The following is a 24,260-nucleotide window of genomic DNA, read 5'->3' on the forward strand; positions in this document are numbered from 1 at the left end:
GTGTCCAGATCCTGGCTGGGATGCCTCCTAGCTGCAGGACCTCGGACAAGTCTAACATCTGTGCAGGCCCGTGCTCAGCTAAAAGACAGGGGAGGTAGCCTTGACCTCGTGGAGATGTTGTGAGAATGAAGTGAGAGTCCCCTCGGGGAAAAAAAAAAAAAAAAAACAGTTGGGCTGGGTGCGGTGGCTCACACCTGTAATCCTAGTACTTTGGGAGGCTGAGGTGAGTGGAATACCTGAGGTCAGGAGTTTGAGACCAGCCTGGACAACATGGTGAAATCTCATCTCTACTAACAATACAAAAATTAGCTGCGCATGGTGGCAGGTGCCTGTAATCCCAGCTACTGGGGAGGCTGAGGCAGAATTGTTCAAAGCCAAGATGGCGTCACTGCACTCCAGCCTGGGCAACAGAGTGAGGAAAAAAAAACAAAAAACTCAGCCCAGGAGAACAGACCCAATGCTTGGGCCATACCCCCTGCAATTACTACTAGGTCCGCTCTGTTTGCTGTCACAGCCCCAGTGCCTATTTGAGCATCTGACTCCAGGTTGGCACTCGAAAAATCCCTCAGATATTTTTTTTGTATTTCCTTCAAAAAAAATGTACCATCATGTTATATTAAAAATGCATTTTGTTCTCCTTAAAATTAGCCTGAACTTTTTGGGGTCTTGTAAAATATTGTAGGAAATAATGCATGGTACCATCTTCTTAGAAAAAATGAAAATGAAGAGGCATAAGTAATGGCTAAGTGTTCAGAAGTAGTACACAGGGCGATTTAGTGGCTGAGGTTATTGATTGGTCTTCTATTAAAGATTGAGTAAACAAATAGAGCTTGTCTTTGCCCAGGTCTGAAATCATCACAAATACTATAACGTACACGCCCTGGTGTCACAGTCCCCCTTTGCTTAGAACTGCATATTCCCAAAGTATGTTCCATGGAACACTGGCCACTAGAGATGTTCCACCGAAGAGGGGTTCCACTGTCAAAAAGCTTGGGAAATGCTATCTATGTTATCTCTTCAATATTCTGAAACTGGCTACTAGCTTTCTATTAAAGAAACACATCTTTTTTTTTTTTTTTTGAGGCAGGGTCTCATTCTGTCACCCAGGCTGGAGTGCAGTAGTGCAATCACAGCTCATTGCAGCCCTGACCTCCTGGGCTCAAGCAATTTTCCCACCTCAGCCTCTGAGTAGCTGGGATTACAGACCCATGCTGCCAGACTGGGCTAATTTTTGTATTATATGTGTAGACAGGGTTTCATCATGCTGCCCAGGCTGGTCTTGAACTTTTGGCTTTAACTTTAACTGATCTGCCCTGCATGGCCTCTCAGTGCTGGGACTACAGGTGTGAGTCACTGTGCCCAGCCAGTTTTATTTTTTAAGTCTCATTTTATTCTTAAAAAAAAATGGATGCATGCTAACAATTTAAATGATACCACAGTAGAAACAACAGCAATTATGACAAACCTTTGGTATGAGAGAGCAAAATAACTAGGGTTAAAAATGAAATAACTTCTCATTCAACAAGAGTTCCTCTGATCATCTGGGTTGTTAAATTCCAATATTAGCGTGCCGTTTACAGTCCAGAACTCTAAACTTTTTTTTTTTTTGAGATGGAGTTTCACTCCTGTTGCCCTGGCTGGAGTGCAATGGCACGATCTTCGCTCACTGCAACCTCCACCTCCTGGGTTCAAGTGATTCTCCTGGCTTAGCCTCCCGAGTAGCTGGGATTACAGGCAGCTGCCACCATGCCTAATTTCTGTATTTTTTTGGTAGAGATGGGGTTTCACCATGTTGGCCAGGCTGGTCTTGAATACCTGACCTCAGGTAACCCACCCGCCTCGGCCTCCCAAAGTGCTGGGATTACAGGCATGAGCTACCACGCCCCGCTGGGAACCCTAAACGTTTAATTCAAAACCAACAAACAGGCCAGGCATGGTGGCTCATGCCTATAATCCCCAGCACTTTGGGAGGCCAAGGCGGGTGGATCATTTGAGCTCAGGAGTTCAAGACCAGCCTGGTCAACATGGTAAAACCCCGTCTCTACTAAAAATACAAAAATTAGCTGGGCATGGTGGTTCGCACCTATAATCCCAGCTTCTTGTGAGGCTGAGGCAGGAGAATGGCTTGAACCCGGGAGGTGGAGGCTGCAGGGTGCCAAGATTGCACCGCTGTACTCCAGCCTGGGCGACAGAACGAGACTCTATCTCAAAAGAACAAAATAAAAACAAATAAACAAAAAACCAAAAAACATTAAAAAACAAAAACAAAAACAAAAAAACTTCCAAACCCCAAGTATTTCCATCCTAATAACTCATCCTGGCTTACGCTCTTTCATGCCTCCTGCAAACACAGCTCCTTCAAATGACACTGGCATGCTCTACTCCTCACAACTGAGAGCAGGTGAGTGGCATGGGCTGGGCACTGCTAACCCCAAGCACTCCACAACTTTGGTTCTGCAGCTGCTTGCCGAAAAGACAACCATGGAAAGCCAAGCTGTCACAAGACAGCACCGTTTTGGTACAATCATCTGAAACTGAAGAGGCAGGGCAGTGACAACAGCGCCCTGTACTGTAAACTGCAGGTCAGAAACAGGGCTAAAGAGGGGGTTAAAAAAAGTCTCGAACCAGCACAGATCATCATCAGAGTGTCTGAAACCAACCAAAAGAAATGTTGGTGCTCAGTGCGGTGGCTCACGCCGGTAATCCCAGCACTTTGGGAGGCTGAGGCAGGCGGATCACTTGAGGCCAGGAGTTTAAGACCAGCCTGGCCAACATGGCGAAATCTTGTCTCTACTAAAAATATGAAAATTAGCCAGGCGTCATGGTGCGTGCCTGTAGTCCCAGTTACTCGGGAGGCTGAGGGAGGAGAATCGCTTGTTTCCGAGAGGTGGTGGTTACAGTGAGCCAAGATTGTGCCACCGCATTCCAGCCTGGGCGACAGAGTCAGACCCTGTCTCAAAAAAAAAAGCTATGTCAGCCAAGTGGGGTAGCTCATGCCTGTAATCTCAGTGCTTTGGAAGGCTGAGGCCAGAGGATTGTTTGAGCCCTGGAGGCTGAGACTAGAGTGAGCTATAATCCTGCCACTGTACTCCAGCCCGGGTGCAGAGCAAGACCCTGGAATTCAATGTGATCTTGTGTGTCATGCACACTGCAAGTCCCCAGTAAAGGGTCCACTTGTTTCCTCTACAATAGGGGCCCTAAGAGGGTACGTCTTCTCCCTCACATGGTGACACTGTGGGTAACTGTAATGGGACAGGACATCATGGGAACCCTGCACCATGGCCTCCCTTATTAATGAGCTCCAAAAGAAAAACAGAAGAAAAGAAATGTCAGTAAGTATTTTTCAACTCTTTAAGTCAGGGTTTCTGAACTTCCACCCCACTGACATCTAGGGGTGGGTCTTTGCTGTGGGGCACCCGTGTGCACGTTCAGCAGGCCCCTGGACTCTACCCACTAAATGTCAGTAGCACCTTCCCCACCCCCAGTTGTGACAACCAAAAATGTCTCCAGATATTGTCAAACGTGTCCTGAGAGGCAAAACTACTACTAGATTGAGAATTACTGGTTTAAATGGAAATAGCTGGTGAGCTAGTTGTTGCCTTCTTACAAACCATTTAAAACATTCAGCTCTCCTCATCTCCTTAGAAGAAGGGTTTAGTGCTTTCCCTGTTCTAATCTTGTTTTCTTAGTACAGCAAACAACAGCTATGTAGCTATTTCATGGGCACTTTAAAAAAAAAAGAAAAAAAAAAGGATTTCTGACCGTAATAGGTTATCTGCAGACCCCAAAGGGTTAGAAAGCCAGGGTGGATAATAGGTCCTAACAGGGGCCAAAAGTTTCATTTCTTATGGTTCACTAAAAACCACACACCAGGAACAGCCTCCACCTACATGAAACCTGTGAGTCACCCCAGCCTTCACCAGCTCAACCTAACTCACCACTTTGCAATTTCTACCCATGTGCTCAACATGACCCCCTACTGCACCCTCCCTTTCTGCACATTTGTTGGGGTGTTTCACTCAATTCTCAAGCACTTTTTTTCTTTTCTTTTTGAGATGGAGTCTTGCTCCGTTACCCAGGCTGGAGTGCAGTGGTGCGATCTCAGCTCACTGCAACCTCCACCTCCTAGGTTCAAACGATTCTTCTGCCTCAGTCTTCCAAGTAGCTGGGATTACAGGTGCCTGTCACCACACCTGGCTACCCCAAAACTTTTGGGAACAGCTACCAAACTGTCTCAGACTAAAATGGACACAGCAACCAAAAAGTCTTACACAGTCACTTCAATTACTGTGGCTGCAACACAGTGGCTCAGAGATTATTGTATAGCCTTTCACCGGCATCCACCTTGGAGAGCTGATAACTAATCACTGCTGGGTGCCACACTGCATTTGGTTTTCTGTCACAGCTAAATCGATTCAGTGATTCATGAAGCTTTACTTGGCTCTTGGTTCAATGGCAAGAAATCACAATATTTGGGGAAAAAAAATCAATGTTAAGCAACTTTAGCAACTGTTCAAATGAACCTTCATTTATCAACTAAGAAAACAAACAAAAACACTCCAACTATTTCCACTTCTAGTGTGATTCACACAGATTTAAAAGATCACAGTAAGCTTTAGGGAACTAAGGTGTTCATCGGTCCAATGATGGAAAAATCACGTAGGACATACACTCACACATCTGTCATCAGAATACAAACATAGCGGAACTTCTTGAAAGGGCCTGGGATTAGGAGTCCATTGGCATGGAGTCTGGTAATGTCCTCCAGCTGCCTCCTGTGTGACCTGGACGGCTCATTAACTCAACACACACTTACCGAGTCTCACCGTGTACCAGTCACAGGGCTTGGTGCTGGACTTAAAACTGCAACGAGACAGATTCTGCCTCCTAAGGTAGAAACTGGAAAGGTGGATTCTCCTCTGGGAAATGGAAAGCCAACACCTGGTCTACGTGAGAGCTTGAAATGGTTAAAGGGCAATGTTTTGGTTATATCTGTCAAGTCCTGATATAGAGCTCATGAAATGCACCCTTGGCCACTTCCTGACTAACCCTTCAAACCATTCTGATTACTTGGTTTACTTGAGGCTGGGGGAGCTGTGCAAAGGGACCTGGATTGATTCCTGGGTTCCACTCCAGCCTCCTGCACCCCTCAGTCACAGCTAACACCATAGGAAAGGGTGACCTGACTAGGGTCTCCAGCACAGGGAAATGTGAGCAGTGTGTTGTATAATCACATGCAAGCTTTTACAAGCACAAAAGTCACCAGTGACTGAACATGGGCTCTTAAAACAGGTCCCATTAACAGAGATGAATCACTGTGGCATCTCTCAAAAGAGTTAATAAGCTGGAAGTGAGTTCTTACTTTATAATTCTCCAGAAACAAAGGTCACTGTGTATACTCAATAGTTTTTTGTTGTTGTTTTTCTTTCTTTTTTTTTTTTTTTTTGAGACATAGTCTTACTCTGTCATCCAGGCTGTGGTGCACTGGTGCAATCTCGGCTGACTACAACCTTCGCCTCACGGGCTCAAGCTATTCCCCTGCCTCAGCCTCCCAAATAGCTGGGATTACAGGTGCATGCCACCATGTCTAGTTATTTTTTTTGCATTTTTAGTAGATACAGGGTTTCACCATGTTGGCCAGGCTGGTCTTGAACTCCTGACCTCAAGTGACCCACCTGCTTTAGCCTCCCAAAGTACTGGGATTATAGGTGTGAGCCACCATGCCCAGCCATACTCAATAGTCTGAACAGATACACACTTTCTCCCATTCCTAAGCAGTGACTGCAAAAAAAAAAAAAAAACATGAACTTTTGTGCATATGAGTGTTACAGATTTCTTCAAGGTGCAACTGAAATCTGTCAAGATATTCTGCTTCACATTACACTAAATTGCCTTTTCAAGCCCTGCCCTGGCTTTGCTTTTTAATTTAGAAGCAGCCTAGTTTAATGGAAAGAAGAAGGACTTTAGAATCCGATACGGGATGGGCGCGGTGGCTCACGCCTGTAATCCAGGCCCTTTGGAAGGCTGAGGTGGGCGGATCGCTTGCGGTCAGGAGTCTGAGAGCAGCCTGGCCACCACAGGGAAACCCCATCTCTACTAAAAATACAAATATTAGCTGGGCGTGGTGGCACACGCCTGTAATCCTGACTACTTGGGAGGCTGAGGTGGGAGAATCGCTTGAACCCAGGAGGTGGAGGTTGTAGCGAGCCAAGATCGCACCACTGCACTCCAGCCAGGGCGATAGAACGCGATAGAACAAGACTCTGTCTCAAAAAAAAAAAGAAGAATCCAATAGATACAGTGGCATAGTGGAATAGAATCCCAGCTCTGGGGCTCGCTGACTGTGCGAGTGGGAAACCTTCCTACCCTCTGACCCTCACCTGTAAATGGAGGTAACTCCTGGAGCAGAGGAATTCATCACGCAATGTGATCATGTGTGTAAAGCACGCTCCAAGTGCCCGGGAAAGGGTCCATTCATTTCCTCCACACTAGGGGCCCTCAGGGGGTATGTCCTCCCCTCCACACATGGTGACTCCGCGGGTAACTCCGTAACGGGACAGGACATCACGGGAACCCTACACTACAGTCTCCCTTATTAATGAGCTACATTGCTCTCTGCATAAAGGATCTCATCACTCTAGACTCGCGACTTCCCCTTTGGTAAAGAGACACAGAGAGATTCCTGGGAGGAACACAGCATTTTGAAATCACAACCACCAAGGAAACGTGAAAGAGCTACCCGACCTCCACACCTACTGCTGCTTACCACGTCTCTGCACTTCCTTCCCCATGTCTTCTTTTTCTTTTTTTGAGACGGAGTCTCTGTCGCCCAGGCTGGAGTGCAGTGATGTGATCCCGGCTCACTGCAAGCTCCGCCTCCCAGGTTCCCGCCATTCTCCTGCCTCAGCCTCCCGAGTAGCTGGGACTACAGGCACCGCCACCTCGCCCGGCTAATTTTTTGTATTTTTTCGTAGAGACGGGGTTTAACCATATTAGCCAGGATGGTCTCCATCTCCTGACCTTGTGATCCACCCACCTCGGCCTCCCAAAGGGCTGGGATTACAGGTGAGAGCCACCGCGCCCAGCCCCTTCCCTGTGTCTTGTAAAGCAGTGGTGTAAACACAGCCTGGACAAGACGCCCACGCACCTGTCAGAGATCTCGGAGCCTTCTTCGAGGCCGGGCAGCAGGCCGACGATGAAGGCCTGCAGACTGGGCAGGAGCAGCTTCTGCAGTGGGAGGAAGTACTTCTCGTACAGGGTGAGCAGCACCGGCCTCACCGACACCGCGGCATGTGCCAGGAGAGGAAACAATCCGTAGCTTCGAGAAAGAACGAGAGGGAACAGGGCAGAAATAAGATACCCAGTCAGAAGTCCCAGGTGACAAGCCAGCCAAGGGGAGTTTTCACAAGCAAACAGCTGGCCATTTAAATTGCTGGTTTCGATGTGTGTGTGACATGAGATGGTCACAAAACACTGTTACGTAATGAGCCGGCAATGAAGCTGTCCGCACGTTCAGATCCTAAAGTTCCCTTATAGAAAAGTCAGGACGGATAGACTCTAGAAGGCACCCCGTGACGTCTCCTGATTATGGCTTTATGATTAATTGTTGCGCACACAGCCCCACGCTTATTTTGCCTGTCATTTTTTCATCTTGTGAGCTGAAATACTGGTTACTTGGGTAATAAAAAGGAACACAGCAGAGAAGCAATCGTACCTGTACAGAAACAAGTCCTTGGCCAGCCATTTGGTCCCCACAATTTTAAAGATAATCTCGTAGGTTTCTAGGGCTTTTAAGTGCACACCACTGGGCAGGGCAGGATGCAAACACTGAGCTAATCTTTTGCTGATGAGGAGCCGTCTTGGCAACAAGGAGTACCTCAGGTTACTCTGAAGAGCCTGTCAAATGAGGAAAAAAACACATGAGGAAGAAGGCAGTGATATTTACAATGAAGAGTGAATCTGCTGAAGCCAGAGAGACTGCAGCCATGCCCTGGTGTGGCTGTCAAGAAAGAGATGTACACAAGGGGGCAGAGGGACTGCGTGGCGAGAGTCCACAGCAGCTCTGGCACAACGACTTTCTTAGTACATGGCCAGCTTCTCGGTCACACCTCGGAGCCCATGATGGGTGAGGGCCGTGTGCTTCTCTGTCTCAGGAAGCCATGAGTAGGGGCTCACCCAGAAGATATGGATTGGGATTAAAGGAGACCCTTCCAGGCTGTGACTCCTGACATTTCTACCAGTTGGAGATGGTGCTGGCGAGGGACCCGTGTTCCCAGGAGGAAAACCGCACCACCCCACTGGCCTGGAGCAACGGTTGTCCCGACCTAGGCTTCCATAAGCAAGACACACGACATGTCTGCGGGAAAGCATCCCAGGGTGCTTGCTCTACCCAAGAGAAAAAGGTCCAGAGCGTGAACAGATCGATGCCGTCCTTCATCGCATCGAGTAACCATGGGCAGAGCTCTGTGCGTGGGAGGCCCCTCATGGCTTAATCTTTTTTTTTTTTTTTTTTTTGAGACACAGTCTTGCTCTGTCACTCAGGCTGGAATGCAGTGGCGCGATCTCAGCTCACTGCAGCCTCTGCCTCCCAGGTTCAAGCAACTCTCCTGCCTCAGCCTCCCAAGTAGCTGGGACTACAGGAGAGTGCCACCACACCTGACTAATTTTTTGTATTTTTAGTAGAGACAGGGTTTTACTGTGTTAGCCAGGATGGTGCCGATCTCCTGACCTTATGATCCACCCGCCTCGGCCTCCCAAAGTGCTAAAATTGCACCCGGCCGGCTTAATCTTATAACAGAGTGTCTGATGTTATGGGGGAACGATCCACATAAGTAGTTCATTTGCTCACACAAATATTTACTGAAAGCCTATAAGGTAAAGTTCATGCTCTTTTTTTTTTTTTTTTTTTTTTTTGAGACGGAGTCTTGCTGTCTTCTCTCGCCCAGGCTGGAGTGCAATGGCATGATCTTGGCTCACTGCAACCTCCACCTCCTGTATCTCCTGGGTTCAAACGATTCTCCTTCCTTAGCCTCCTGAGTAGCTGGGATTACAGGCACACACCACCATATCCAGCCACTTTTTGTATTTTTAGTAGAGATGGGGTTTCACCATGTTGGTCAGACTGGTCTTGAACTCCTGACCTCAAGGGATCCACCCGCCTCGGCCTCCCAAAGTGCTGGGATTACAGGCGTGAGCCACCGCGTCCAGCCAAGTTCACACTTCTTAAAAGGTCATTCAAAGGCCTCCCAACCATGGCTCCTGCCTGTTCTGCCTGCAATCTGTGGCTCCAGCCTGCCTTTCACTGCCCCTCACTTAAATGCCCTTCCGGCCACCTTGCTAACTCTTCCTCACGTGTGATTTAGCTCAGTGCCCCCATCTCAGGGAGGCAGAACAGGCCTCCCCTCTGCAGTGCGAGGGCAGGGACTATCTTACTCTTCTCTGCTGTCTCCAGCACCTTGCACAGTGCCTAGAACAAAGCGGGAAGTCAGGAAAAGCATCTAAGACATGTGCAATGCCAGCTGCATTCCATCCACATCAGAATCGTGGGCCCTCGGCCTCATGACCGCAGGACCATGACAACTTTCCTCTTGTATGCAAAGACTACGATTCCAACTTAAAAACACACTCAGGTTATGTAGGACATAAAAGGAAGATAAGGAAAACAAGAATATTTTTCACCAGAGACCTGTGGTCTAAGTGAATTCTCAAAGTCAATAAAACGACATCTTTAAAAAAGAAAATCAGATATGGCCAGGTGCGGTGGCTCACACCTATAATCCCGGCACTTTGGGAGGCAGAGGTGGGTGGATCACAAGGTCAGGAGTTCAAGATCAGTCTGGCCAACATGATGAAACCCCGTCTCTACTAAAGATATAAAAAATTAGTCGGGTGTGGTGGTGAGCGCCTATAATCCCAGCTACTCGGGAGGCTGAGGCAGGAGAATCACCTGAACCCAGGAGGTGGAGGTTGCAGTGAGCCAAGATTGCACCATTGCACTCCAGCCTGGGCAACAGGGTGAGACTCCATCTCAAAAAAAAAAAAGAAAAAAGAGAGAGAGAGAGAGAGAGAAATGCAGCAAGAGCAAAGGCAATGAGCCAACAGGACTTAGAAAAATGAAAGGATGCCTTTCCTTTGTGATAAGAAAAGCAAAATTGGCCGGGCGCGGTGGCTCAAGCCTGTAATCCCAGCACTTTGGGAGGCCGAGACGGGCGGATCACGAGGTCAGGAGATTGAGACCCTCCTGGCTAACACGGTGAAACCCCGTCTCTACTAAAAATACAAAAAATTAGCCGGGCGAGGTGGTGGGCGCCTGTGGTCCCAGCCACTCGGGAGGCTGCGGCAGGAGAATGGCGTGAACCCAGGAGGCAGAGGTTGCGGTGAGCTGAGATCCGGCCACTGCACTCTAGCCTGGGCGACAGAGCAAGACTCCGTCTCAAAAAAAAAAAAAAAAAAAGAAAAAGAAAAGCAAAATTAATATTATAGTGAAATATCATTTTCTTCACCTGTCAGAGAGGTAAGCTTGACTCAAGCATACAGGTTCAAGCGTAGAGCAGAGTGATCTAGAGATCAGGAACAAAGCTAATCGAAGCCAGGTCTGGATTTGGCCAGACAGAACTTGCTAGACTGCTCCTTGGAGCTGTCATCACACAGAGATTGAGTGTTTGCACACTCCACATGGAGGCTCGCAATTAACAAATGCTTCAAAACTAAGGCTAAACAAATCAATAAACAAAACTGAGGCTATTACTAATGCCTGGTCTAAGTATGCAAGCTTGGGCAACAGAGCCTCCAATTCTAGTTTCACAATTTGCTGGTTGGGCAAATTACCTTTCTGGGCTGCAGTTTCATCTGTAAAAATGAGGACCGTGATACTTCACGAAGTTACAAGCATAAAGAGATACCGTGTGTCAGGAATTTAGCATAGTGCCCAGCACAAAGCAAGCAATCCACACACATGACCTCTTATTATAATGACAAATTGAAAAATAAGCAGAAGATTTAAAGAAGGAGACAAAATACATTGACTTTTAGGAGAATCAATTGAAACCCAGTTGTTTACTAGTGATGTCCTTTATTGTTACAAAAGCAACAAGGGCATTAATTAGAGAAATTGAGAAAAATACAGTATTAGAAAAGAAACTGTCATATGTTTGATGGTGAGATCAACTGCAGGCCCAAAATATGGCGAGAATTTTAACAGATGCTGAAGTCGTGGAAGAAATCTGCATGTAAGAGGCACAGCTGAAGAACCTAAAATTTCCTTTTAAGATGACACAAAAAAGATAAATAATAATAATAGTAATAACATTTAACATTAAAAGGAGATAAGGCATTATTTCTTAAAAGACACAGTGAATTTTTTTTTTTTTTTTTTTTTTTTTTTAGACTGAGTCTCACTCTTTTGCCCAGGCTGGAGTACAGTGGTAAGATCTCGGATCACTGCAACATTCACCTCCCAGGTTCAAATGATTTTCCTGCCTCAGCCTCCTGAGTAGCTGAGATTACAGGCACCCATCACCACGTCCAGCTAATTTTTGTATTTTTAGTAGAGATAGGGTTTCACCATGTTAGCCAGGCTGGTCTCAAACTCCTGACCTCAAGTAATCTGCTCGCCTTGGCCTCCCCAAATGCTGAGATTATAGGTGTGAGCCACCGCGCCCAGCCGACACGGTGAAAAATGTCTAAAGAAACAATCTGCCTCCAGACACAAGACTGGAGATTAGAAGCAACCAAGTGAAAATGCTTTCCATTTAATAGATTTGAAGCACTTTTGGAAACAAAAGGTTACTCACTCTAGTCCCCTAGACAGAACTCCCTCGTCCCCCTGTGTAGACTTAATCCATGCAGAAAATAGGGTGGTGAATCCTATTGAAAAATATCTTCCGCATCTATTAGAAGGACCAAAATCCAGAACACTGGCACCACCGAATGCTGGTGAGGATGTGGAGCAACAGGAACTCTCATTCATCGTTGATGGGAATGCAGAACGGTGCAGCCACTTTGGAAGACAGTTAGCAGTTCCTTACAAAACTGAACGTACTCTTCCCAAATGGTCTAGTAATCATGCTTGCTGGCATTTACCCAAAGAAGCTGGAGATCGATGGTAGGGTACACAATACGAATGTACTTAATACCACTGAACTGTGCACTTAAAAATGGTTAAAAAGGTCAACTTTAGGCCACGTGTATTTTACCACAATAGCATAAAGAGAAAAGAAATAATGCTGTTTCATGGCAACTGCTCTTATTGGCTAAGGCTGCAAGAGCCACAAACTCTTTTTTTTTGAGACGGAGTCTTACTCTGTTGCCAGGCTGGACTGCAATGGCGTGATCTTGGCTCACCGCAACTTCCACCTTCTGGGTTCAAGCGATTCTCCTGCCTCCGCCTCCCAAGTAGCTAGGATTACAGGCACGTGCCACCATGCCCAGCTAATTTTTGTATTTTTAGTAGAGACGGGGTTTCACTGTGTTGGCCAGATTGGTCTCGAACTCCTGACCTCAAGTGATTCGCCTGCCTTGGCCTCCCAAAGTGTTAGGCTTACAATCATGAGCCACGACGCCCGGCCTAGCCATGAACTCTTGAGTGATGCTTGGACGCCAGCCTCTCCTGGACTGAACTGACCAGAGAACAATGGCACTCATTTCAGCAAATCCTGAGGCAGCCCAGGGATTTGGTCCAGCTCTCTTGAGAGTGAGCTTTCAATCTTTAATTAGCGCAATAACCACCTTCTAGGGCTTGCAAACTCCTGATTTCCTCTTCAGGGTGTGTGTGTGGGTATGTTTTTTTTTTCTGGCTTGTTTTTAAAGTTCTAGTGGGGTTTGTCTTATTCTCTGACAGCGTCTTCACCCTTCACCCAACAACACACTTCAGCTCCTATTTGGCAACGTAGCTGACACTATGACCCACTAGCCACCGCTAGAAAAACTCCAAGAAGTATTTGGATACCAAGAAGGAAGACCTGCTCTCAAATTCCTTCTAACTCTCATCTAGGAGGAGAACCAAGAGCTCCTGCCCTCATGGACGGTCTTGGTGACTCTTCCTTCTTTGAGCTAAAACTGGGCCACATGTCACTGTCATCCCTCTCCCAGAAGGCCCTGGGCTGCCAAGACTGGAATCACAGCACAAATTGGGTGTGCCACCCTCACACTACCTTTCTCATCTCCATCCTCCATCCAGGCTTTGCCAAGAACCTTCTCCAGCAAGAAAAGCTCAGCAAACATTTCCGGGACAGTTTCACTGTCCAGAAACCCAAACTGGCTGGCCAGTAAGCTTAATATATGTATCATATGAGAAACGTTCTTCTGCAACTGTAGAATAAATATCACAGAGAAACAGCTGAACTAAGGCCAGGCGCAATGGCTCACGCCTGTAATCCCAGCACTTTGGGAGGCTGAGGTGGGCAGATCACTTGAGGTCAGGAGTTTGATATCAGCCTGGGCAACATGGTGAAACCCTGTCCCTACTAAAAATACAAAAATTAGCCAGGTGTAGTAGCACGCATCTATAATCTCAGATACTCAGGAGACTGAGGTGGGAGGATCACTTGAACCCGGGAGGCAGAGGTTGCAGTGAGTTGAGATTGCGCCACTGCACTCCAGCCTGGGTGAGAGAGTGAGACTCCATCTCGGGAAAAAAAAAAAAAGAGATGAACTGGCCAGGAAAAATGGCCATGTTTTCAAAATCACTTTTAATTTCATTAATTAATTTATTTAGAGACAGAGTCTCACTCTGTCCCCAAGTGCTGGAGTGCAGTGGTGCAATCTCAGCTCACTGCAACCTCCACCTCCTGGGTTCAAGAGATTCTCCTGCCTCAGCCTCCTGAGTAGCTGGGATTACAGGCGCCCATCACCATGCCCAGCTAATTTTTTTTTTTTGTATTTTTAGTACAGATGGGGTTTCACCATGTTGGCCAGGCTGGTCTCGAACTCCTGACCTCAGACAATCTACCTGCCTCAGCTTCCCAAAGTGCTGGGATTAAAGGTGTAAGCCACCCAACCCAAAACCTTTTTTTTTTTTTAAGACAGAGTCTCTCTCTGTCACCTAGGCTGGAGTGCAGTAGTGTGATTTTGGCTCACTGCAACCTCCGCCTTCTAGGTTCCAGCAATTCTTCTGCCTCAGTCTCCCGAGTAGCTGGGACTACAGGCGCATGCCACCATGCCTGGCTAACTTTTGTATTTTTTAGTAGAGACAGGGTTTCACCATATTGGCCAGGCTGGTCTCGAACTCCTGAATTCATGGTCCACCCATTTCAGCCTCCCAAAATGCTGGGATTACAGGCGTGACCCATTGTGCCCAACCCAAAATCACTTTTTTATTTTTTTTGAGATGGAGTCTCGCTTTGTCACTCAGGCTGGAGTGCAGTGGTGTGAACTTGGCTCACTGCAACCTCTGCCTCCCAGGTTCCAGCGATTCTCCTGCCTCAGTCTCCCGAGTAGCTGGGACTACAGGCGTGTGCCACCACATCTGGCTAATTTTTGTATTTTTTAGTACAGATGGCATTTCACCATATTGGCCAGGCTGGTTTTGAACTCCTGACCTCGTGATCCATCCGTCTCAGTCTCCCAAAGTGCTGGGATTACAGGTGTGAGTCACTGCACTCGGCCTTCAAAGTCACTTTTTAAAGTGAAAAAAAAAAAAGGAGAAACTGATTAAACAGGAAATTAAACTTTCTTATTGATTTCACTCAGGAACTATACTGTTCTAAAAGCATTCCTTGAGATATAATTAGGACATAATTATAATATTTTTGACCTCATTATATTCATAGGCTCAGTAGGCTGGCCTTAAAATACTAAAATGTAAGTATAAAGTATGTTTGAAAAAAAAGATTCAAACTACATCCAAAGCTTAATAGAAATCAGGAAGTGTCACCATTGCTCCACCCAAGAAAGTATCTTTGTTTTCCTTTGACTTTACACAAACTGACAGTATGACAGTCCCCAGGACAGGGCATGATTTAGAAGCATTCTGTGTAGGCCACATGATGAAAAATTCCAGAAGGCTACACCGTGGATACAAAAGTTAATATGCTTAAAAATGGTTAAGATGGTAAGTTTTATGTTATATGTATTTTACCGCAATTTACAATGTTTACATGTATTTTACCAAATTTAAAATACTTTTAAAAAGGAGTAATTGAACCATATGGGCGGGGAGGGGAGAGAATTATGTTTTATTTTTAAAACGCTTTATTTAGCCTGTAAAATAAAAATGTGAAATGTTTCCTTTAAAAGTTCCTAGAAGAGATAGTCACCCTGCTGTTGCATAGAGTACAATGCTGACTTCAGAACGCCAGATGTCTTTGTCTAGAAAGAAATGTAAGTCAGCCAATGTAAAAGCACGTCTCCCATCAAGCGAACGAGGAGCTGCATTTTTCACAGTGAAACACCGACATGTCTTCCTTATGGAAGTCAAGCATCTTTATAAGGGTGTTCTTTTCATGCCACTGAAAGGAAGCTGCACAGTGGCACCGTGAGCTGGGGAGGCCAGGCGGCACGGGCTCGAACCCTCAGTGAAGCACTTGCCAGGGGGCACTGTTAGTGCCCTTTAGACAGGACGAAAATGGAACAGACGCAGAGCTGTAACAGACCAGCACTTGGCCGCAACTTCCCAAGTGCTCACGGTGTGGCATTCCCCCTTGCCTGAAATGGAATGACCCGCTTGCTTTGCCAGCTTGAGGAAGTGGTGGTAGCAAGAGATAAGCTGGAAAACAGGCACAAGGCAAGGCTGTCGAGAGCCATCTCAGGGAGTCAGGGTTCCACAGGTAACCAGTGAGACCAGCTTTTGTTGAACTGGGAGAGCAATGCTGCTATAACTCCTATGTAAACAAGGAGCTTCCTTCTCTGAAAGGTCACAGCTGAAATATCATTGTGTTCTATTTACCTAAGTCAGCTGAACCCTAACAGGGCCATGCAGGTGATTAATCAGCTCTCAGCATGAGTTATGACATCCACATCCCCAAATCCCAGCTTCCAATAAAGCTGCTAGCAAGGAATGGGTCACTCAGGCTAACTCCATCTTCTGCATCAGGTAAGGAGACACATTAGAATATGCATTTTTTTCCTTTTAAAATGTTCTTAAAATACTATGCTGCTTGAGTAGGAGTAGAACTGAAGGCTGAGTGTATCACCTACTAGAGATTTTAAAAGCATGCTCAGAAAAAAAAAGAGGCAGGCCAGGTGCAGTGGCTTATGCCTATAATCCCAGCACTTTGGGAGGCCAAGGCGGGTGAACTGCTTCAGTCCAAGAGTTAAAGACCAACAACATGGCAAAACCCTGTCTCTACAAAAAAATACAAAAATTAGCTGGGCATGGTGACATGCACCTGTAGTCCCAGCTACTCTGGAGGCTGAGGCAGGAGGATCACTTGAGTCTAGGAGATCAAGGCTGTGGTGAGCTACGATCGCACCTCTGCACTCCAGCCTGGGCAACAGAGTGAGACCCTGTCTCAAAAATAAAATAAATAGGCTGGGCATGGTGGCTTATGCCTATAATCCCAGCACTTTGGAAGGGCAAGTAAGGCAGATCATCTGATTGGGAGTTCAAGACCAGCCTGGCCAACATAGTGAAACCCCGTCTCTACTAAAAAAAAATACAAAAATTAGCCAGGTGGGGTAGCAGGCTCCTGTAATCCTAGCTACTCGGGAGGCTGAGGCAGGAGAATCACTCGAACCCGGGAGGTGGAGGTTGCAGTGAGCCGAGATGGTGCCACTGCCCTCCAGTCTAGGGACAGAGCAAGACTCTGTCGAAAGCCGGGCCTTAGCTTCAGCAATGTCATTCCCCCAACAGACGGTGAATGGGTGCTGGCCACAGTCAAGCACCCGCTTGACAGGGGAGGGGAGGGGAGAGGAGGGGAGGGGAGGGGAGGGGAGGGGAGAGGAGTGGAAAGGAGAGGAGTGGAGGGGAGGGGAGGGGCGGAGCAGCCAGCTCATCCAGGCCAGGCCTAATGGGGAAAGAGCACAGTGGGTGCGTGACTGTGGCCAGCACCCACTCACCATCTGTGGGGGGAATGACATTGCTGAAGTCAAGGCCTGAGCCTTGGCAGCTTGGCCGGTTCAGAAACTCATTTTTATCAGTTTACCCAGAGGTGGCTCTGCTGTGGAGGGAATGTTTTGCTGGCCACTGGTCGCGTTCCTAAGACAAGCTCCAAAAGTCAATGGGAGGGGAACTGTGACAGAGGCCAGGCTCTGAACAGCAGGCCTGGGTCTGAGTCCAGGCTCCAGCTCTCATATGAGCAAGCCTGTCACAAGTCACCTGATATCTCTGAGGCTCTGCTTTCTCACCCATTATTTCTGAAACCTGGAATCCTCCAAAGTCAGCACCATTCAGCCCCTTTTACTGAAGAATGAGCTAGAGCTCAGAGGTTTGCCTGCAGCTTCCCAGGTGCGCAGAGTATTTCAGGTCCGCCAGCGCCCTGCAGAGCCCACACTCCGGGGGTAGGGGTGGAACATGCAGACATGTCAGCGGAGGCTGAGGAAGTGCTGTAGGTGACTAAAAATGTCCTATCACCTACTCATAAGCTGGTCATGCAGGATAAACTCAAAAAGGAGCTGAAACATACAGAGTATTCATTCTATGTCCACTTCCCCAGTGTGTCAGGGTTAACATTGGATATGCATACACATGTCCACACATGCAAGCACACACATACATACATACATACTTCCCATATACACACACACACCCTCTACACGTGCACATACACATTCCACACATAAACACTGCATACACATACACACATCCCACACGTGTACACATGCACAAGTCATGAGCAATAGGGCCTGTCAACGACACAGGCTGTTTCCAATCTCTTAGTTAAGACGACAGGAATCCACATGCTAGATCAGAAAATCACTTCTTTTTTTTTTTTTTTTTGAGACGAAGTCTTGCTCTGTTGTCCAGGCTGCAGTGCAGTGGCACAATCTTAGCTTACTGCAACCTCCGCCTCCTGGGGTTCAAGCAATTCTCGTGCCTCGGCCTCCCGAGTAGCTGGGATTACAGGCGCCCGCCACCACGCCCAGCTAGTTTTTGTATTTTTAGTAGAGACAGGGTTTCACCATGTTGGCCAGGCTGGTCTCAAACTCCTGACCTCAAGTGATTCACCCGCCTTGGTCACCCAAAGTGCTGGGATTACAGGTGTGAGCCACCGCACCAAGCCCAGAAAATTACTTCTTAAAACACAAGGCAACAAACTCACCGCTGCCTCACAGTGGGTAAGCTGCAGTACACATGTGCAAATGCCGCCCCTTATTTTTCCCGTCAGAGTTTATTACGACACTTAGACTCAAAGCCACTCCGTCTTGCCACTAATGCCTATTTTCCCTGTCTTCCCACAGAGGAAATTTAGGTAGCTGTGATGCTATATAGTACCTTCCGCATTTCTAGACTTATTTTATTTCATTCTTTTGTGATGGCACAGCACTTCCTCAGCCTTCCCGACGTTGTCCCATGTTGCCCTCAACCCTGGAGTGTGGGCTTCACAAGGCGCTGGCCGACCTGAAATACTTGTTGTATACCTGGGAAGCTGCAAGCCAGCCTCTGAACTCCAGTTTCTTCATCAGTAGAAGAGGCTGAGTGGCACCGGGTTTGGAGGATCCTAGGTTTGAAAAACAATGGTGGCAGGCATATAATATGGGCTCACAAAGGAAATTGTACTATATGGGGGGTCTAAGAGCTAACAGTCTCAGAAGTGGTGAAAAATGGCAGGAGGAGGTGAAGGCAGCTGAGTTCTGTAATAAATCACAGGAAAAGAAGGTAAGGATGTGAGGCCAACTCACCCTTCAGAACACAGTCTACACCTTGAAATGTACATGATGCAGAGAACACTGCCATTCTTATGCATTTATCATCACAAACCAGAAAATCAAATAACAGTAATCATACCATTAAAAATATAAAATGAGTTTTTCACAAGATGGCGCCGAAAGCGAAGAAGGAAGCTCCTGCCCCTCCTAAAGCCGAAGCCAAAGCGAAGGCTTTAAAGGCCAAGAAAGCAGTGTTGAAAGGTGTCCACAGCCACAAAAAAAAGAAGATCCGCACGTCACCCACCTCCCGGCGGCCCAAGACACTGAGACTCCGGAGGCAGCCCAAATATCCTCGGAAGAGCGCCCCCAGGAGAAACAAGCTTGACCACTATGCTATCATCAAGTTTCCGCTGACCACTGAGTCTGCCATGAAGAAGATAGAAGACAACAACACACTTGTGTTCATCGTGGATGTTAAAGCCAACAAGCACCAGATTAAACAGGCTGTGAAGAAGCTCTATGACATTGATGTGGCCAAGGTCAACACCCTGATTCGGCCTGATGGAGAGAAAAAGGCATATGTTCGACTAGCTCCTGATTACGACGCTTTGGATGTTGCCAACAAAATTGGGATCATCTAAACTGAGTCCAGCTGCCTAATTCTAAATATATATATATCTTTTCAACATAAATATATATATATATATAAAATGACATAGTATCGGGAAATATTATTTTTCTAATTTTTAAACATATTTTAATCTACATACAAATGATCTGTTTAACAAACAGCAAAGCTTATAGGGAAACCTGCTTGTTAGAGACAGAAGAAAAGAAAGAACGCCTTGGGGACAGAGTCTTATTATGAATCCTTAACAGGTTTCAGTTCCCAAAGTCCTACTGGTAGAACTCAATATTCTTCAAACATCACATCCAGAACAGAACTGGCATGCTCCAATGAAATGAGATGTTATCTCCTCCTCCCCAGTTCCTTCTTCTAGAGAACTCCCAGAGGTCCTCCTGAACCTCAGTGCTACAGAGAGTGGGTGCAGAGTGACTGTTCAGAGCTCCAGCCTCAACCTCTCACAGTGATCCGGTTCCCCGCAGCCCTCAGAGCCTCCCTCACCTGAAGCGCGTGTGGTCTGCCTGCTGGGACAGCACTTGTGTATGCCGGGCAGCCTGAGCACCAAGGAGAACGCAGGGCCTCAGGCCAGCAGCGAAGCACACAGCTCTCCACGACGGCCTGTTCTGAATCCAGTCTGTGGTCTTCCTCCTCGTGCTTTTTCGTCCTACGTCCCTAAGCTACTTGCATGGAAACAGGAGGCCTGTGAAAGAACCAGCCCTCGGCAGCTGAGTGGGAAGGGGCCTTTAACTGTATACAGGGGCTGGGCGTGGTGGCTCATGCCTTGATCCCACCACTGGGAGGCCGAGGTGGGTGGATCACTTGAGGTCAGGAGTTCAAGACCAGCCTGGGCAACACAGCAAAACCCATCTCTACTAAAAATACAAAAATTAGGCCAGGCGCGGCGGCTCACACCTGTAATCGTAGCACTCTGGGAGGCCAAGGCAGGTGGATCACCTGAGGTCGGGAGTTTGAGACCACCCTGGCCAACATGGTGAAATCCCATCTCTACTAAAAATACAAAAATTAGCTGGGCGTGGTGGTGCACATCTGTAATCTTAGCTACTCGGGAGGCTGAGGCAGGAGAATTACTTGAACCTGGGAGGCGGAGGTTGGAGTGAGCCAAGATCACGCCACTGTTCTCCAGCCTGGATGACAGAGTATGACTCTGTCTCAAAAAAAAGAAAAAAAAAAAAAAAATAGAAAAAGCAAAAAACAAAAATTAGCCAGGTGTGGTGGTGTGTGCCTGTAGTCCCAGCTACTTGGGAAGCTGAGACAGGAGAATAGCTTGAACCTGGGAGACAGAGGTTGCAGTGAGTTGAGACTGCACCACTGCACTCCAGCCTGGGCGACAGAGCAAGACTACGTCTAAACAACAACAACAACAACAAAACCCACGTACACAGGAAATGTGAAGACGGCATGAAAGCTGGGCTATCTCCAGATACATTCAAGCCCAAAGCTGACTCCTCTCTCCAAAAGGCAGCAACTATACAACTCCGTCCCAGGCACTCAGAACAAAGAGGCAGAGTGCTGTGGCTGGCAGAGGTGGCAGGTGCTAGAAGCACAAGATCCCCTCCAAAACACAACAAAGGTTCTGTACTTGGAATGGTGCCTCCGCCATGGGAGAGAGAAGCTCCTCCGCAACTGCTCTGTAGGAGTCCTGCTCCCAGCCAGAAACCACTCCAACGGCTGCGAGACACTACACTTTTTTTTTTTTTTTTTTTTTTTGAGACAGAGTCTCGCTCTGTCGCCCAGGCTGGAGTGCAGTGGCCGGATCTCAGCTCACTGCAAGCTCCGCCTCCCGGGTTCACACCATTCTCCTGCCTCAGCCTCCCGAGTAGCTGGGATTACAGGCGCCCACCACCTCGCCTGGCTAGTTTTTTGTATTTTTTAGTAGAGACGGGGTTTCATTGTTTTAGCCAGGACAGTCTCGATCTCTTGACCTCGTGATCCGCCCATCTCAGCCTCCCAAAGTGCTGGGATTACAGGCTTGAGCCACCGCGCCCGGCCTACACTGCACCTTTTAAGGATGCACAAAAAACCTTTACTGTCAACAGATAAGTACATCTACGTCAGCCTGCAGAAGAAACAGGCTCTGGCTTTGGGGTTAAGGATGGTCCAGGGTTGTGAGCTCAGCGAGGACATGTGTGGCTGTAAAGAACAGACCATCCAGCCATACAGGTTTAAATGAAGAAATGTATTGCCTCACAAAACCAAAGGTCTACAGCAGTGGTTCTCAACGGGGGAAATTTTGCCCCCAGGGGACATTTGGCAATGTGTGGAAACATTTCTGGCTGTTACAACTTTGGGTGGAGGAGGGGGTGATGCTGGCATCTACTGGACAGAAGTCAGGGAGGCCAGGATGGGAATAAGCATCCTACAGAGAGCTGGACACGGTGGCACACACCTGCGATCCCAGTTACTCGGGAGGCGGAGGCAAGAGGATTGTGTGAGGTTGTAGTGAGCTATGACTGCAGCTGTAAACAGTCCCTGCACTCTGGCCTGGGCAACAGAGTGTGACCCTGTCTCTTAAACAAAAGAAAACATCCGACAGTGCACAGACCACCACCCACCTACAGCCAGAATGTCTGCCATGCCACAGCATGCCAAGGCTGGGAAACCAGGGATACAGGAGCTTATTTCTGCATTTCGTTCATGCAAGGGCTCAGTGACATCCCCAAAAGATCCAAGCATTTTGGTGCCTTACACGCTGCCGATGATGAGTCGGCTCTTTTTTTTTAGACAAGGTCTTGCTCTGTGGCTCAGGCTAAAGTACAGTTGTGCAAACACGGCTCACGGTAGCCTCAACCTTCTGGACTCAAGCAGTTCTCCTGCCTCAACCTCCCAACTAGCTGGGACCACAGGTACACACTATCACACCTGGCTAATTTTAACTTTTATTGTACAGATGGGGTCTGGCCACGTTGCTCAGGTTGGTCTCAAACTCCTGGTCTCAAGCCGGCCTCCTGCCTCAGCCTCTCAAAGTGCTGGGATTATAGATGTGAGCCAGCACGCCCTGCCAGTGAGTTGACTCTTAACCTATCTTTCCCTGTCATGGCAGTGTGTGCTCCTTTTTGTCTCTTTGTATGAGAAGAAAACCTTTCCAGAAGCCACCCTGTAGCCTTCCTGGAATATCTCATTGGGCTAGAGCAGGTCATGTGCCCACCTTGAAATTAATCCCTGCCAAGGAAAACAGGATTTCTAGGATGAAGTCCTAGAACAATAACATTTACTGCTGGAGCACATCACCACGTGATCCCCAAATATAACTGGGGTTCTCTATTGGCAAGAAAGAAGAGGGGAGAATGGTTATCAGGTAGGTAACCAGTGAGTCTGCCCCAGTCTCAGAAGTAAGTGGTGAGTCTGAACATGACCCCAGGTGCCCCAATTCCAGGCTCCTTCCCGAATTCCACAAATCTGAATTAGATTATTTTCCAACATATTTGCTTCCCAGGCATATCTTAGGTGTTGGGAAAATCTAGCCTAAGTACAAGAATCATCCCCAAACACAAGAGTAATATGGAAGGCAGAACTGTGATGTCTGGCAAAAAGCAATTCAATACTTTACATGTTGATCAGGTAATGAAATGACATGCCTTTCTCACCATATAAAGATAAGTAGTAATTAAAGTTAGTAACTAAGGAATAAACTGATCCTTTATGAGACAAGAAACAGGGGAGGTCACAGGGCAGAGATAACGGCGAAACACTACAGACTCTTCCATTAAAATCAGTGCATGCCAGGTGAGTGCAGGCACTGGACCTGGCCCACCCAAATCACGGCTCCCTTCTTCTGCAGTTAGGGCTGCAGCTGGGCCATGGCTGCCCAGTCTCCCTGGGAGGCACGGGTGGACATAACACGTGCCATCAGGACCTGGCTTGTTAAAACCTCAGTATGTGTGCTTCTCTGTGTCCTTCTGTCTTCCTACGGGACAGAATGGCAATGAACACAGAAACTGTGAAAGTCACGTGTTCAAGAAGACAGAGTCCTGAGCCGGGCGTAGTGGCTCACACCTGTAATCCCAGCACTTTGGGAGGCTGAGGCAGGTGGATTACCTGAGGTCAGGAGTTCGTAACCAGCCTGGCCAACATGGTGAAACCCCATCTCTACTAAAAATACAAAAATTAGCCAGGTATGGTGGCACACGCCTGTAACCCCAGCTACTTGGGAGGCTGAGGCAAGAGAATCGCTTGAGCCTGGGGAATGGAGGTTGCAGTGAGCCGAGATCATGCCCCTGCACTCCAGCCTGGCTGACAGAGCGAGACTGTCTCAAAAAAAAAAAAAAAAAAAGACAAGAGTCCTGGCTTGAGTTTCTGGAATGACCGTGTAGAAGAGAGCTGCCCATCCATCTGAATAACATGCTTAACTGATACATGAGTGAGGATAAACTTCAATTATATCAAGGGCATTGATTTTGGACTCCTCTGTTACAGCAGCCAACATTATATGGTTAATACACTGAGAGTAACATTGCTATTCAACACTGTTCGAGGAAATGCTAGCAAAACATTAGGAAAAAATAAAAATACAAATCAGTATTGGTTGATGGTACACCTGTCTACCCGAGGAAAATAATCCCATTTACAATAGCAAAAACACACGTATAAAATACTTAACATACTTGAGGAACAGGAAGGTCTTACGTAAGAAGAACTCTTGGCCGGGCGCGGTGGCTCAAGCCTGTAATCCCAGCACTTTGGGAGGCCGAGACGGGCGGATCACGAGGTCAGGAGATCGAGACCATCCTGGCTAACACGGTGAAACCCCGTCTCTACTAAAAATACAAAAAAAAAAAACTAGCCGGGCGAGGTGGCGGGCGCCTGTAGTCCCAGCTACTAGGGAGGCTGAGGCAGGAGAATGACGTAAACCCGGGAGGCGGAGCTTGCAGTG

At 47.4% G+C, this 24,260-nt stretch overlaps 1 protein-coding gene and 1 pseudogene across 3 annotated transcripts in view; one reads left to right on the forward strand and one right to left on the reverse strand.

Moving 5' to 3' along the window:
- DOP1B (DOP1 leucine zipper like protein B) overlaps positions 1 to 24,260 on the reverse strand; it is a 125,525-nt gene that overhangs the window by 75,561 nt on the left and 25,704 nt on the right. For both annotated transcript variants that reach the window (XM_023191195.1, XM_023191193.1), the window contains exons 3-4: positions 7,715 to 7,896; positions 7,148 to 7,318 (exon numbers count right to left, since the gene is read on the reverse strand). In XM_023191195.1, the coding sequence (XP_023046963.1) occupies positions 7,148 to 7,318; positions 7,715 to 7,896 (353 nt within the window). The remainder of the gene's footprint in view (positions 1 to 7,147; positions 7,319 to 7,714; positions 7,897 to 24,260) is intronic.
- LOC111525701 lies at positions 18,902 to 19,436 on the forward strand (annotated as a pseudogene). The gene has a single exon (XR_002726180.1). The product of XR_002726180.1 is annotated as a 60S ribosomal protein L23a pseudogene (transcript).

This window comes from Piliocolobus tephrosceles, chromosome 19, assembly GCF_002776525.5.
Source record: "Piliocolobus tephrosceles isolate RC106 chromosome 19, ASM277652v3, whole genome shotgun sequence".
Lineage (NCBI taxonomy): Eukaryota > Metazoa > Chordata > Mammalia > Primates > Cercopithecidae > Piliocolobus > Piliocolobus tephrosceles.